The sequence below is a fragment of the Monodon monoceros genome, unplaced genomic scaffold (genome assembly GCF_005190385.1).
Source record: "Monodon monoceros isolate NGI ecotype Baffin Bay Population unplaced genomic scaffold, NGI_Narwhal_1 Super_Scaffold_19, whole genome shotgun sequence".
Classification (NCBI taxonomy): Eukaryota; Metazoa; Chordata; class Mammalia; order Artiodactyla; family Monodontidae; genus Monodon; species Monodon monoceros.
Window position 1 is genome coordinate 54157622 of NW_021703775.1, and position 15991 is coordinate 54173612.

General features: G+C 42.2%; 1 protein-coding gene and 1 non-coding gene across 2 annotated transcripts; one reads left to right on the top strand and one right to left on the bottom strand.

Annotated features, from left to right (window-relative positions):
- The first annotated feature begins 3413 nt into the window (after positions 1 to 3413).
- Positions 3414 to 14598, top strand: LOC114901110 (cytochrome c oxidase subunit 7A-related protein, mitochondrial). The gene is made up of 3 exons (XM_029232796.1): positions 3414 to 3556; positions 12085 to 12216; positions 13674 to 14598. Exons 1-3 carry the CDS (start codon positions 3485 to 3487, stop codon positions 13812 to 13814), a joined length of 345 nt encoding a protein of 114 aa, XP_029088629.1. The 5' UTR covers positions 3414 to 3484; the 3' UTR covers positions 13815 to 14598.
- On the bottom strand, positions 8757 to 8863 carry LOC114901168. Its single transcript, XR_003795049.1, has one exon. It is a non-coding gene; the product is annotated as a U6 spliceosomal RNA (small nuclear RNA).
- Positions 14599 to 15991: the final 1393 nt, after the last annotated feature.

Consider the following 15991-nt stretch of genomic DNA (forward strand, 5'->3'; position numbering starts at 1 on the left):
AGGAAAGTGTTTTCCCTCTACCTTCTTTTTTTGCCAAAGAGAGGACAGACACAAGCCACAATAAAAAAGGTAACACTACACTATAACATGACACTATTATAGTCTGTTTTCCACCAGGGAAGCTACCTTAGAATGGGCAAAAGCTGCGTGCACAAACGTGCTTCTCCAGGTTCGAAAGTTTCTACAGTTTGCAGATGTGGCAGCAAAGAAACAGTAAAGTGGGGGAAAGCAGCATCTTCTGGACATCCATATCCAGGATATGCCCTCCCCATGGTAAATCAGCCTGGAACATTTGTCACCAACTGGTGACACCAAAGCCAGGTGATAGATGGCTGAAGACAAGGAGGGATTGAAGGAATCAGTAAGAAGGGCCCACAATGACCTCAACAACTACAGGGCTTACACACTTTAACTCTGCCAGACTCACTAGCGTCAAATTTGTAGAAGTCAATTCTGAGAAAATTGGAGAATTAAAAAATTAAGAACTATTTCACAAGGAGTCATTCCTATCTACATCCAGTACGGCCATTTAAAATTTATGTTGGTCTTCCATCCATTCCCCAGTGCTTTCACAGAGTGACCTGCCAGAAGCCATTAGTGCACAGCCCTCACAAATGGAGAGGCAGCAGCATTCTGACTCACTTGGAGCCAGACTGGCATTTGCACTCACTCAAATCACTTGGCGATTAACAAGCTTCTCTGCACTAGGAATTGTGGTCACTTCCCCTCAGAACAGGATCTAGGAAACAACCTGAAGGGATCATGATCTAAAGAAAGATCATGCTTTGATGTTGGGTGGGATTATGCAAATAAGAATGAGAATAGGGTGCTTCAGTGCTGTCAGAGTGTGCTGTGTTTTATTTGGGAAATGAGACAAAATCTTCCTATGATCAGCCACTCCATGTGACATCCCAACCCACACTCTGCTACTGACATTTTATCTCCCACTGAACAGCCCGGCTGTTGTAACATTTTCAGGATTCTTAATTTATGTCTTGCAGAATCTAAAATCAGTTGGCAGGAACTTTAAGAAAATAACCAGTGTTGACAGGCACCTTTATACTTCAAGAAGCTGGTACACCTTAGTGCTGCTAAAAGCTAGGGATTGTTCTCTACTTTTTTCTTCCAAAATATGTCTAGAAGACAGTGGGGTGGAGACAGGGAGCTGTCCTAAATCATTTGATTTCTCTTTTCCATCTAAACTCTGTGAAAGACCTTTCTTTCCACCCAATATCTGCTAACAAGCTCATTCTCCTTTCGTGGTATGAGTGACTCCAGCACTTAATTAATTAATTAAATGAGAGTAACAAAGACAAATTAACTGAGGTTCTTATATGTAGCCAAGAACCATGGAAAAGTAAAATGACTCAAAAGTAAGATCAGCAATGTAACACCTGTGTAAGCTTCATAACCTACTGAATTGTTGATTCTCAGAACACTAGGGAGGGAAGATGGTCTGGTGATGACGATTCCTACTTTACAGAAAGAAAGCGAGGCCCAGAAAATGTAAGTAACTAGCTGCAAATCACTCAGCCTTGAAGAAATTGCGACTCAAACCCAAATCACAGGTTCTTTCCATTATATCTCCATGCTGCTTTGTAAAAGTAGCGACTTTGAATTGGTCAATCGCATGAATATGCTAAAACCTTTGCTCTTGAGTCTTGGCAGTGCTGAACACTTGGCGCTCTCGGGCTTACACCTGTCAAAGCTAGGATGCTGGTGTACACCCTAACTCTGGAGTACTCAGCCTCCATCCTCTTCTTAGAGTGGAGTTATATCTACTTATCCATTATGTAGTGCTTCAGAGTATAGACTCTTGAGCCAGGTGACTGGCTCTGCCACTCACTAATAACTGACCTGGGCAAGCTACTTAACTTTTCTGGGCCTCATTTTCCTGTACAGTAAGATGGAGATGATAACAGCGCCTATCTCATAGGATCGTTGTAAAGATTAAATGAGTTTATGTAAAATGCTATGTACAGGTTAGTATCACCCATCTGTTTGCCACATGCTTTCATAAGTGCACTATAGGGTCTTCCCTGGTGGTCCAGTGGTAAAGAATCCGCCTTACAGTGCAGGGGACGCAGGTTCAATCCCTGATCAGGGAACTAAGGTCCCACATGCCGACGGGCAACTAAAGCCCGCACGCCACAACTAGAGAAGAGAAAACCCACACGCCACAACTAGAGAGAAGCCCACGCACCACGACGAAGAGCCTGAGCACTGCAACGAGAAAAGATCCTGTGTGCCGCAACTAAGACCCGACACAGCCTAAAATAAATGAATAAATAATAAGTAAATCTTAAAAAAAAAAGAGCCAGTGCTTTCTTTCTAAAAAAAAAAAATTAAAAAAAAAGAACTATAAATGCACCTGTAATATGCTTATGAAAACCTCTGGTTAGATGATAAAGCCAAGAAAAGCTTTGCTCCATTCCAGGAGGTAGGAAATTAGTATACTCCTTTTACACAGTACCTGGCACATAGTGGAGATTCAAAAAACATTTTTAAATTGAACTGAAGTGGATAGTACCATAACTGAAAGTGGTAGTCCTGATCTTTCAGGCTCAACGTCCAGATTTTTCAAGTATTTCTAGTCCACCTCCCCTCCACTCCCCACCTCATCTATCTCGAAGGGCAGAGACCAGGAAAAGGATGGGCAATCAGTTCCCACAAAGCTCAAGTAAGAGTAAAAATCAGTTCTGAGAACTGTGCAAAATATATGTCCTTGTGCCTGAAGTTCAAAGGGCACGATGTATTTCCTCTACGAAAAGCCCAGAGGCTATCTTTATATATTATTGGGGCGAAAATCCTAACAGCCCTCAGTAACAAACAGCTTGCAGCAGGTGTTTCCAATTTTTCTTATTTGCTCCCCCGACTCCTAGATTGCCAGAGAAGCCTGGTCGACGGATCCATACTCCTGAGCCCACTGAGCGAGAGTAGGACGCTTCACGAGGTGACCTAGGTTTGGGAAGAGTTAAGTTTGGGAAAGGGAGAGACGCCTTTAAGACAACTACCAGGTGGCGGCCCCACAGCACCGGCTCTCTGGGAGGGAAAGAGCGGACTCACCCCGCCCAGCCCCACCCCTCCCGCCCTAGGCCCCGCCCCGAGCCCGCCCCCCTCAACCCCGGCAAGTCCCTCAGCCTCCCGCATGATCGGCAGGGCGCTTGCGCAATTCTTAGGGCGTCTTGGTACTGCCCGAATCTAAACGTGACGGAAAGAGGCAGGCTCGTATTCCCTACACACCGCGCTACAGAGGCTTTCCGCGCTGCCCTAGAACTTGTTTTGCCTTTTTGGCCCTGAGAACCTGGCTTCTCATTCCATTATGTGGCTTAAGAGGGCATGTTTTAAATTAGGCGATCCCCGGGCAGCCCGCCTTTTGGCGCAGGGTCCTTGGGCTGAGTCTTCGGCAGACACCCGGGAAAGCGGGGTCCTTCTCTGGGGCGGTCGCGCGGGCAGTGGCTCCCTGAAGTCGACACCGGGCAACATGTATTATAAGTTTAGTAGCTTCACGCAGAAACTGACGGGAGCGTGGGCTTCCGACGCTTATAACCCTCAGGTACGGGTAGCGCCGCGCCGGTTCGGACAGGAGAAGTGGCGGCCCGAGTCTGCGCCTGGCAGTCTCAGCGCCGGAGCCAGGCGAGGCTTCTGCCCGCGCTTCGGTTTAGTTGGTCCCTCACCTCTTGTCACGCACTTGCCGTGGCCATGGAGGCTCCTGATTCTGTAGCTGCTCCCCGGCGAGGCTGGCCTGGTGTGGAAGTTGGGCCTGGCACTCAGCAGCGGTCAAGGTGACCCCCGAGGTCGTTGCTGGTGGCTCGTGAGGTCGGCGGGGCCCAGAATGTGACCCGACCGAGTCCGAAGTTTGGCCCTGTCCTTTCTTTAAGGAAGTCCAGCTTTCAGTCTCCTCAATGCCCCATTGTCATTCTCCTGCCTCAGCCCAAAAGACAGCCTCATCCAAGCACCAGATTTGGGAGCTGGGGTGATGGTACCAGCGGAAGCCATAGGGGCAGAAGGGGCTGTGTGATCAGAATTAGAAGACTTAAAGAGTTACTTCAAATGTTTGGGTGAGTGTTCGCAGTTAACGTGCAAAGAGCTGACATTTTTCCAGCTGTAAAATGGTTGATGGTTGCTCTTGAGTGGTCTGAAAAGTATTGCGACTTCACTCAGATTTTGCCAATTGGATTATCAGTCTTCAGCTTGTAGTGTAGAGATGAAAAACTTTAGAGTCCCAGACTCTTAATTTGGGCTCAAATCTTGGTTTCGCTGCTTTAATTTTATGACCTTGATCAAGTTAATTCATTGTGAGCTCAGTTTCCTTTAGGGCAGCTGGAGTACAGATTAAAAGAGATGTGTGTCATGTGACTAGCAATCGTTGGCAGGTGGCTATTACTGGATAAGTGGTAGCTATTCTCGAGAAGCTAAGTCTGAGATATCATCATTTTCATTCTCAGTCCTCAGGGTAGGTAGGGAAGGGTTGATGAGATATGCAGTTGGAAAACTGGACTGGAACAATAAGGGCCCCAGGTGGGGTGTAAAGAATGCTCCATTGTTGTTACCTTTTCTTTCTTCTGTGAAACACCGCAACTTGCTCAAGGGGAAGGATGTTTAAGGATGATTTCAATCTAAGATTAGATGTGCTGTTAACTAGGATAGGGAGGGCAAGAAAAAGAGCACGTTTTTTGGGGGTATGGGGTTGGGGAGGAAGGGTCCAGGTTTATAAATATTGAGCTCGTGATGAGATGTCATGTCTGATTGCATGTCTGATTGCAGCTGGATTTATGAATAAGGAGTTTAATAGATCTAGGTGTCTTCAGCCCGTAGGTGGTAGTAGAAGCTGTGGTGGGGGAGATCATCCAGGGAGCAAACACATGGGGAAGAAAGATGGAGTTACGATTAGATTACAGAAACAGGAAGGGAGAGTGGAGGAGGAAAATTGATCATAAGAACAATCCAGGATTAGAAGGGAAAGCAGCGTGGTGTCGTTGAAACCAAATTGGTAGTGAGGTCTAAAGAAGGAATTCACAACAGTGATTTATCTTACAGATTATAAGAAATAGCTATTTCTATTATATTTGCTTCTATAAAGAAGCAGGTACTCTTAAAACATAAAGGTGTGTATTTTTCAGCACATTTTTGACAAACACGCTGTGTAACCCACACCCTTATTAACATATACAATATTACATCACTCCTAGGAAGTTCCTTTTTACTATTGCCCTGTCAATCCATGTTCATCTTCCTATTCATATTTTTATCACTATAAATAGATAGTTTTGCCTGTTTTTGAATTTCGTATAAATGGAACCACACAGTACTGTTTTGTATAAGCCTTCTATTTCTCAATATTTTTGAGGTTCATTCATGTTATGTGTATTAGTAGTTGGTTTCTTTTATTGCAGTATAGGATTTCATTGTATGAATATATCACAATTGATCTATTCCATTGGTGGTTGTAGAATTTCTTTCAATAGAGTTTTAGCATAGTCTAGATTTTGTTATCTAGTAAGAAAATGTGAAATTTTAAACTAAAACTGACACATCTTGAAATTAATTGGCACTTAGAGCGGATATTACCCCAAGATGCATTTGGTACAGAGAGGGATTAAAGATTTCTAGCTCCACTTGAATTGTGTTTCTCTTGAGAATTTGGACTTCTTAATTACTTAAGGATTTCTTAAGTTATGTTGAAAGAAGTGATATTATGTAGGCTTTATATGAATACTGTAGGCTTTATATGAATTGCAGATTTCAGAGTGATTGTGACAGGTATCCCCAAACCAAGGGTTCTGACTTTGGTAATCAGGAGTACTTCAATTTTTCCTTTCTTGGAAACTTTTAAAATGTTAGCATACTGTAAAATATAGGTGTTTGTAACTTTCAGTATTATGTAAAGTGAATAATCTAACATGCATTGAGTAACCTTATATGGAAAAGCTAGTTCTCTAACAATAGTACAGGTAGAGATTTATAAATCAATATGATGGCAAGTAATTGTCGGGAGGGTATTTTCCAGTGGTTGAGTGAAGAGCATTTTGCTTACCTTTCTGTGTCCTTTGTCAAAAATAAATTGAGGCCAATAAGCATATGAAAAGATGTTTGACATCATAAGTCATTAGGGTAATACTAATCAAAACCACAAGGAGATACCACTTCACACCTGCTAAAAACAAAAAAGACAACAGGTGTTGGTGAGAATGTGGAGAAACTGGAACCGTACTACATTGTGGGGGGAATTTAAAATGGTACAGCCTCTTTGGAAAACAGTTTGGCATTTTCTAAAAAAGTGAAACATAATTTTACCGTATGATCCAGCAGTTCCTCTCCTAGTTAAGATGGCAGGATATTCTAGATTAAGGGAACTGCGAGAGTGAAGGAGGAGAGGGGGGCTGCAGGGGGAATCATTGAGTAGGTAAGTTTAGCTGTGGTGGATGGAGGTAGATCATGAAGGGCCTAGGATGGTAGGACTTAATTTTGTGAGAAATGAATAGGAATTTACAAAGCAACTTGATGCTGAAAGTTGTGGTAGAGTCTTGTCCAGAGGTTGAAACAAGGGCATGGCCTGCCTCTTCCCTTTAGTTTCATGAAAGGTTTATGATGGAGGAGTACGTATCATAACCAGAGCAATGCTTTGAAAAGATAATCTGACTGGGAGAGACCAGTGCCAGGGATGCCTGTTATACCCATAAAAGAGTTCAGGGTCTTCTCAGTAAGAATGGAGAAAGAGTCAGAGGCTGGAGATGAGTACTTAGCGCCCGGTGAAGGAGATTTTGGAAATGAGGAAGGAGGACTCCAAGATGACTGGGTAATGGGAGGATGGTGGTGTTTTCCCCAGAAACAGGGAGCTCCTGAGTAGGCTTGTGAGAAACTGGGTGAATTTTGGATTCACTGAGTGTGAGATGTCAGGGAAACATGGAGGTGGTGGTACCTAGCTGGCAATTGGAAATGAAAGGACTTGATCACTGCAGATTGAAACTTGTTTGTAGTCCTGAATCAGAATGAAAGAGCTCGTAAGTTTCTATCATTTAAAAATTAAAACATTTTTGGGATAATTCTCTTATTTCTCCACCCTTCTTCCTCCTCCTCCCCAAAGTTAAAAGGTAGAAGGAAACGGGAAACTTTGGGCCAGTCAATTTTGAGGTGAAGAAAAATCATGTTTACTTTTGTCTCTTAAAATTTGGAGCAGCTAAAGTAGACTAGGAAGAACTCAGCTACTAAACGTGGTAAAACAGTTGAATGGCTCTTAATCAGTTGTAGAGGTAGTGATTGTGTAAACAGCTAAGAGATTTGATACTCAGCGAAACCTGTGATTTCCACTTGGTCTACAGTCCACTTTTTTTTTTTTTTTGCGGTACGCGGTCCTCTCACTGTTCCGGGCTCCGGACGCGCAGGCTCAGCGGCCACGGCTCATGGGCCCAGAAGCTCCACGGCACGTGGGATCCTCCCGGACCAGGGCACGAAACCGTGTCCCCTGCATCGGCAGGCGGACTCCCAACCACTGTGCCACCAGGGAAGCCCCATCCTCTGTTTTAACACAATTACTGGTTGCTGCATTAAGAGTAGACTGTAGGGCAGCAAGGATGGAATAAAATCAGGATGACCAGTTAGGAGGCTGTTTTAAAAATCTAGGAGTTTGGACCAGAATGTGGATTGGTGAAGATAGGTGAGAAGTGGTCAGATTCTAAATATAATTTGAAGGTAGAGCCAAAAGGATTTTCAAATGTGTGAGTGAGAGGTATTAAGAACAATTTCAAGGTTTTTGGCCCAAGTACCTGGAAAGATGGCGTTATCATTTATTGAGATGAGGAGGGGCATATTTGAGGCTCATAATTCCTCTAGGTTGGGGCATCCGTGGCCCTGGAAGGAGGCCTAGGCGAAGGGATTTGCTGTAGATCCCTTCCTGTAAATATAGCTTCCTGGTCTACTCTTGAGAACCCTAGTGCTAGTCTTATCTAGCTGCCTTGAAACACTGGAAACCTTGACTGCTCTTATATTGTTGGGAGGTTTAATTATGCCTAGGGTGAAGTACCTTAGCACCATTTGGATTCTTTTTACCTGTGGGGCCGAGACAGCTGATTACTGATGGTGTGGTGTAATAAACATGTGTGAGTTTGAATCCCATCTTACTTGTGACTTTTTTTTTTTTTTTTTTTTGCGGTACGTGGGCCTCTCACTGTTGTGGCCTCTCCCGTTGCGGAGCACGGGCTCCGGATGTGCAGGCTCAGCGGCCATGGCTCACGGGCCCAGCCGCTCCGCGGCATGTGGTATCCTTCTGGACCAGGGCACAAACCTGCGTCCCCTGCATCGGCAGGCGGACTCTCAACCACTGCGCCACCAGGGAAGCCCCTGCTTTACTATTTTTTTAAACATCTTTACTGTAGTAAGTATAGTTGCTTTACAATGATGGGTTAGTTTCTGCTTTATAACAAAGTGAATCAGCTATATGTATACATATATCCCCATATCCCCTCCCTCTTGCGTCTCCCACCCTCCCTATTCCACCCCTCTAGGTGGTCACACAGCACTGAGCTGATCTCCCCGTGTGATGCAGCTGCTTCCCACTAGCTATCTGTTTTACATTTGGTAGTGTACATATATCAGTGCTACTCTCTTACTTCGTCCCAGCTTATCCTTCCCCCTCCCCGTGTCCTCAAGTCCATTCTCTGTGTCTGCATCTTTATTCCTGTCCTGCCCCTAGGTTCATCAGAACCATTTTTTTTTTTTAGATTCCATATATATGTGTTAGCATACGGTAGTTGTTTAAAAATATGGAACGCTTTACGAATTTGCGTGTCATCCTTGCTCAGGGGCCATGCTAATCTTCTCTGTATCGTTCCAGTTTCAGTATATGTGCTGCTGAAGCGAGCACACTTAGGACATTTCTGAGCTTTGTTTTAATCATCTGTAACATGGGCTGGTAATAATTTATGGGGTTGATGTGAAGAGTAGATTTCGTTATGAAGATTGTTTAGGAACCTGAAAAAAAATGTTTATTATAAGTGAAAAAAGTAGAATGTGGGGTTTTGCACTGTGACTGTAAAGATTAAAATATGCCTATGGGGCTTCCCTGGTGGCGCAGTGGTTGAGAGTCCGCCTGCCGATGCAGGGGACGCCGGTTCGTGCCCCGGTCCGGGAGGATCCCACATGCCGCGAAGTGGCTGGGCCCGTGAGCCATGGCCGCTGAGCCTGCGCGTCCGGAGCCTGTGCTCCGCAACGGGAGAGGCCACAACAGTGAGAGGCCCGCGTACCGCAAAAAAAAATATATATATATATGCCTATGAAAAGATTGGAGGAGAATATACAATTCATAATAACTGATGGGATAAGATAATGGGATTATAGGTAACTTTAAAATTTGATATTCTAAACTTTTACAGTATTATAAATGGAAATATGGAATTATTTTAAACTGTTAAGATGGTTGATAACTCCCGTTTTGAGATGATCTTTTCGAAAACTTTGCTATAGTTTTGAATCACTTAACAGGTAAACAAATACAAAGCAACTAGGTATAATCCCATCTAAAAATGCTCTCACATTAGTCCCGTCAAAACATGAATTTAATTTCAAACCAGTTTTGGAGTTGCTTGGTAGGAAGGGTTTTAAAATTTTTGCATTCAAGGGAAAATGATCATAAGGAGAAAATACAAAGAGCTCACAGAATGATGAGGGAGTGTCTAAAATTCTCCAGTTTAAAGAGAGAACTTTCTTATAGCCTTGTTATCTCAGTAGTTGGAGCCCCGGTTCTGTCTCTGACTCCTAAGTCTCTGTTATATTCCAAATGTAGACTAACAGCTTACTAAGCAGACTTTCTCTTCAAATGGATTGTTGTTTTTGAGCAGTAGTGGACGAGAGGTAGCAGGGGCAGGTAGGTACTTAAATGCCAGGGTTCTGGACTTGAGAGAGGCTTGAGTTCCCACACTTGGCTCTTTTTGTTATGGAGTCTCAGGCAAGTCACCCTCTCTGATCCAGTTTTCTCCTCTGTAAAAAGGGAAAGGTAACATCTCCCTAGGATTGCTGTAATGATGCGTATGAAATGCTTAACATGATGCTGGGCACATAACAAGAGCTTGGTAGACATTAGCTGCTATTATTCCATAACACTGATATCCATAATGGCAGAGATTGAATGTGTCCTATATATTTTCAGTATAGAGTAATTACTCAGTAAAATATGTTGAATGAGTGAAAGAACAGAAAAAAAGGCTGTGATTCTTTCCCATTTATGGGACTGTGTTAGAAGAAATAGAAGCCAAAATTACTTTAATGCCTTTTTCTTGCTCTGTTGATCCCAGTGCCTGCCTGGTGGGAGTAACATTGAGGTTTTCAATATGTGATCTTTAGAATAGGTCTCTTGTCAATTATAGGTAAAGTTAGATTTTTTTGAAGAGATCAAGTAATATCTGACAACTCTTATTAATTTGAGCAAAGGATTTCCTTTTTCGTCTGTAAAAGTAGAAGAGGCTGAGCTTTGTTTGCTAACTTTAAGATTTTATTTTTCTGAGTTAGAATTTAATATAAAAGGATGTGATTTTATTGATTTGTAACTAAGTTCCTTAGTGTGATCTGTAGGTTGTTTTGGAGAATCATTTATCTATCTGCCACTGTAGGTTTACTCCATCAGATAGAAACCCAGAGTTCCCTTTAGGTTCTTTTTTTTTTTTTTTTTTAAACAGCTTTGTTGAGATGTAATTCACATACCATACATTTACTCATTTTAAATATACGATTAAATGGTTTTTAGCGTATTCACAGACAATGTGCAACCATTACCATATTAATTTTAGAGCATTTTTATCACCTCAGAAAGAAAGCTATACCTTTCAGCTATCACCTTCCTCTTCCTTAACACCCCCCTGCCCCTCCTCCCCTGTCCCTTAGCAGCCACTAATTTACTTTCTGTCTCTGTAAATATCCCTATTCTGGACTTTCATATATTTGTGGTCTTTTGTGACTGACTGCTTCTACTCAGCGTACTGTTTTTTTTTTTTTTTTTTGTGGTACGCGGGCCTCTCACTGTTGTGGCCTCTCCCGTTGCGGAGCACAGGCTCCGGACGCGCAGGCTCAGCGGCCACGGCTCACGGGCCCAGCCGCTCCGCGGCATGTGGGATCTTCCCAGACCGGGGCACGAACCCGTGTCCCCTGCATCGGCAGGCGGACTCTCATCCACTGTGCCACCAGGGAAGCCCAGCGTACTGTTTTTAAGGTTTATCCATATTGTAGCATGTATCAGCACTTCATTTTTCTCCCCCCTTAGATTCTTTTTAAGACTGTGTGTTTGTCCTTCCTTTCTCTGTCACATGTGGCTGAGGCAGCTGCTGAGCCCCCGAATCTCCTTCAGCTTACGTTTATTGAATGCCTGCTGTGTCCCAGACACTGCTTTAGGCACATGCTACTTCACGCAGTCCTTTCAGTGGTAGACACTCTCTGTGTATGTAGTACATGTGTATTGTACACACGTCACAATGAGAACACTGAGTTTTCCTTTTTTATTTTTACAGTATATGTTTTTTAACTTACAGATTTATTAACGCCAGAAGGTTCAGTTGCTCTGATGTAATTGTTTTGTTTTGTTTTCTGGTCCTGAAAGACAGCTCTCTTCCCATTACAGGCTCTTCCAGATTGAGATATTTCTTTACTGTGTGTCTGGAAAGTTTCTGAAGTCCACTTTGAGATTCCATGTTGGTACACCTACTCACCCAGAGGAGAAAAGGGACAGCCAGGTTTCTTTTGAAATTTAACCCAAAGTTCATATAGATGATAAATGTTTTATTGGTTTGATGAGAAGATAGACACAGTGGGTTTATCTGGAAGCTTAGATTGGGCCTTTGTTGTGGTTTGCTTCTCCCCCGTCTGCCTCCCCCACCTTAACCAGCAAGAGAGTTCTTGACTGTGTTTGCTCTGGAAATGGGCGCTAGGGTGTTTTAGGGACTTTAAACCTAAATGCTTTGTAATGCAGAGTTGGGGACTTTCCTTCTCTCTTGTGTGGTGGAATCACTGACTCCACTCTTCTGGACAGCCTTCTCCTGGAAAGGCTTGTTCACATGCCCAGACATACTTTCAACTTGACCTTTTCCTTTTTTCCTGCAGGGATTAAGGCCTGTGGTTTCCACAGAAGCACCGCCTATCATATTTGCCACACCAACTAAACTGAGTTCCAATTCTACTGCATATGATTATGCTGGGAAAAATAAAGTTCCAGAGCTGCAGAAGTTTTTCCAGGTGAGAGAAGACACTAGAACAGTGAAGGCTGTGAAGTAAATAGAGCTAAAAAATCCTACAAAATGGAGTCTTAATCTAGTTTGCTACTCACTTCCCTGTTTTTCCTTGAATAGAATTCTCTTGATTTTAGTTTAAGCCATAAACTGGTAGAACTTCATGTAGGTAGAAACTGATAAAAGAGGAGAGGGTGATTAATTTCCTCATCAGTATTTAAGGTTATGCAGATTTTTAAATTGCGTATGTAGCTGTTGATCATCCATTGGATGGAGGAAGCAATAGCATATATAATATATAATAATACTGTGAATAATCCAGTATATATTAGGCTTTGTGACACATGCAGTGACTTTTGGCAATAAGTTTTCTTCTAGTTGTTTTTTGCTTGCTTGATATTAAAATTCACTGAACTGTTGCTAGAAGTGGAGGAGGCTCTCTTGGGTTTGCTGATTAGCAGAGAAGCTAGGATTGGACTTAAAAATATGATTAATGTTAATCTACCTGCAGATAATTGAGAGGTCGGTGACTCGACTGTATCTCAGGTATCGTGGGAGTGGCAATAGCTGTTACTGCTGTTGCTGGAAGGTAGCTTCCCCCTCCTCAAAAATATGTCCAGATTTAGGACCAGCTTGGGGACTTTTGATCAGTTTAATGTCTTTTTTTTTTTTTTTTTTTTTTTCGGTACACGGGCCTCTCACTGTTGTGGCCTCTCCCGTTGCGGAGCACAGGCTCAGTGGCCATGGCTCACGGGCCTAGCCGCTCCGCAGCATGTGGGATCCTCCCGGACCGGGGCATGAACCCGTGTCCCCTGCATCTGCAGGCGGACTCTCAACCACTGCGCCACCAGGGAAGCCCAGTTTAATCTCTTTTAATCTGATAACTCAGACTTGAGTGGGCATTTGGGGTCTTGAGTTGCCGTGGGGAGGGATTTTGGAGACTGTGCAAAATAATGGATTAAACATTTTATGGAGTCTCATTATTAAATAGGGGTTTAGCAGCTTAATAGAAAGAAGGTAGTTGAGTCCAAAATGGACACGAACCTGTTGACTGACCTGGTGTGCTTAGACTTAGTCCACTACTGGTCAGAAGTCAGACTAAATGTAGAGCATTTCTTACGCCTACAGGTCTTTGATTAGCTGCTGATTACCTTTGCCTTTAAAAAAAATTCACCAGTGCTCCTTTTGTAATTAAGCAATATATGATAAATTCCTTAGAAATGTGGAATTTGTTGCGCACATGTTCCTGAGGCTGCATTTTGGAGAATGACTTTGGACTTAAAACTTTAGCTACATTAGTAAGAAATACACCAGTATTTCAGTTAGCATTCTAGTAGATTTGGGCTTTTTCCAGTGCAGTGGGTTGATGGATTAGTTATAAAGTAGAGACATTTGTTCTATATTAGCCTAAATTGTAAAATCTTTTTCTTATCAGCCATATCCTTGATAATTCTTTCTTTCAAGAAATCCGACGGTGTGCCCATCCACCTGAAACGAGGCTTGCCTGACCAAATGCTTTACCGGACAACCATGGCGCTGACTGTGGGAGGGACCATCTACTGCCTGATCGCCCTCTACATGGCATCACAGCCCAGAAACAAATGAGTTAGGCTGCAGAGGACTGGTTTGCTTTTTAGCATAAATCCTTTGAATTTTCATTTTTCATTATTTCTGTAAAAAAAATTTTTTTTTTTAACTTGAATGGCCTATTTAACATTCTTCAAGAAAAACAAATTAAGACAATATTTTGGTTTGTTATGAAATGCACATGGCCTGGCAGAGCTCATTCGACAGTTAAAACTATTGTTTAAAGAAATGCTGCTGCTCTCTGCATTTGGGCTTCTGATTTCCCTGGAGGTTCTGAATGAAGGTTACACACAGTCTCATTATGGCAGTCTGTGCTGAGGTCCTTGGGGACTTTTGGTGGAGTTTTGAGCTTGGGATGGAGAAGCCTTTTTGGATTTGGATGTGACTGAGGAAGGAAAACAAGCTAAGGCCAGGCACATGAGATGAGAGATTTTGAGTTAGTCGTCACCTTGGGGATTTTTCCATCCTGCAGTAAAATGTTAATAGAGATTATTTGCAGTCTGCCTCTGTTCATTGGGCAGTTTGTTTCAAAGGGTTATTTGCGTCATCTCAGATCTTTAGTGAAATTTTACGTGTAATTGCTATGTATTTATTCCACCATGGGAACGGAGAACACCTGTTTAGTGTTGCACTTTAGACCAATGTCTGTTTTATTAATACAGCTGTGACACAAATTCTCCTTTACCTTTTAAAAATGTTATGGCTTTACATTACGATTTATTTTAATTGTGGAATAAATACATGAATGAAAAAAGCTCAAGTTTGAAGTCCTTTTAAATAAGCTTTCAAAATAATTTCAGAACGTACCAGAGGCATCTTAAACCCGAGTCTAATTTCTTTCTTTTTAATTAGACACTAGATAATCTTTACAAAACGGTTCCTCAGAGTCAAGTAACAGGAGGCGAATGGCATATTCGTGATTACCGTATGGTTCCTTATAAGAAACTGCCTTACCCCTTAGTGAAATGTGCATGTAGCACACAGTTCATTTAGACAGTAATTTCCTGTGTTGTCACAATTGGTGGACTTTACATACCCTGTATTAATGCTGGAAAAAGGTGGAATTTTATTATATAAAGTGGTGGTCTGTATTTTGCCATAGCAAAGAACAATAACCTCTTACTGAAGATAAAATATGGCGTGTGAAAACAGTCAGTATCATTCTCACAGGCTAGGAAACCCTTGTCTGTACAAGTCTAAACTTCCTTGGTATTTCCCCCAAGTTTTTATTTTGAAAAACTTCAGAATACAGAAAGATTGTAAGAATAGAACAATATATCCCTGTATATTCTTCACTTAGATCACCAGTTATCAATATATCGTCCACTTTGCTTTTTCTTGCTCTCTCAAACACAGGCACACATAATGAATGTATGTACATAATACACACACACACACACACACACACACACATTTGGTTTTTGCTGAATCATTTAAGATTAAGCTATGGAATTGTAATTCAGCCATAAATACTTTAGCCAGTATCTTCTAAAAATAAGGACATTTAGTTGTCATGTCCCTTTAGTCTCCTTTTATCAAGAAGAGTCCCCATTGTCCTCCATGACATTGATCTATTTGAAAAATTCAGGGTAGTGTTTTGTAGAACATCCTTCGATTTGGATTTGTCTTACTGTCTCACGATTGGATTCAGGTTGAGCAGTTTAGTCAGGAATTCTCTGTATATGGTGTGGTGTTCTTATTGTATCAGGTGGCACTTGGTACCAGTTCGTCCCATTATTGGAGAGTTGAAGTTGGTTAACTTAATTAAGATGTTGTCTGCCTTGTAAAGATACCCTTTCCCCTTTGTAATTAATAAGTAATCTGTAGGGTGATATTTGAGACTGGGAATATCATGTCCTCAGTGGTTTTGTACCCAGTGTTAGTGTTCCTTGGTGATTCCTGATGGAATAATTTATTACTAAGGTGGTTGTAAAAAAAGTGATTTTCTAATTATTATTGTTGATGTATCTCAGTGAAGAGGAGTACTCCCCTTTTAAGAGGTTTTAGTGTAATTTTCTCATTCAAGGTATAACCACCCATGCCATTGTTCATGTTGATTCTCAAATTTGGCCCAAATTTGGCTTCTGTGTCCCACTGACATGCCCCTGTCAGTCTTTGAGCAGTTTTTTACTTTCTGACACACAGAATGCTGTCCACGTTTACCTTGTATTTTCTCTACCCCAGTTTCTTCTGTT

Coding starts and splice junctions, on each gene's coding strand:
- LOC114901110 (XM_029232796.1), top strand. CDS start 3,485: ATGTATTATAAGTTTAGTAGCTTCACGCAGAAACTGACGGGAGCGTGG. Junction 3,557..12,084: donor CCGACGCTTATAACCCTCAG/GTACGGGTAGCG, acceptor TTTTTCCTGCAG/GGATTAAGGCCTGTGGTTTC. Junction 12,217..13,673: donor AGCTGCAGAAGTTTTTCCAG/GTGAGAGAAGAC, acceptor CTTTCTTTCAAG/AAATCCGACGGTGTGCCCAT.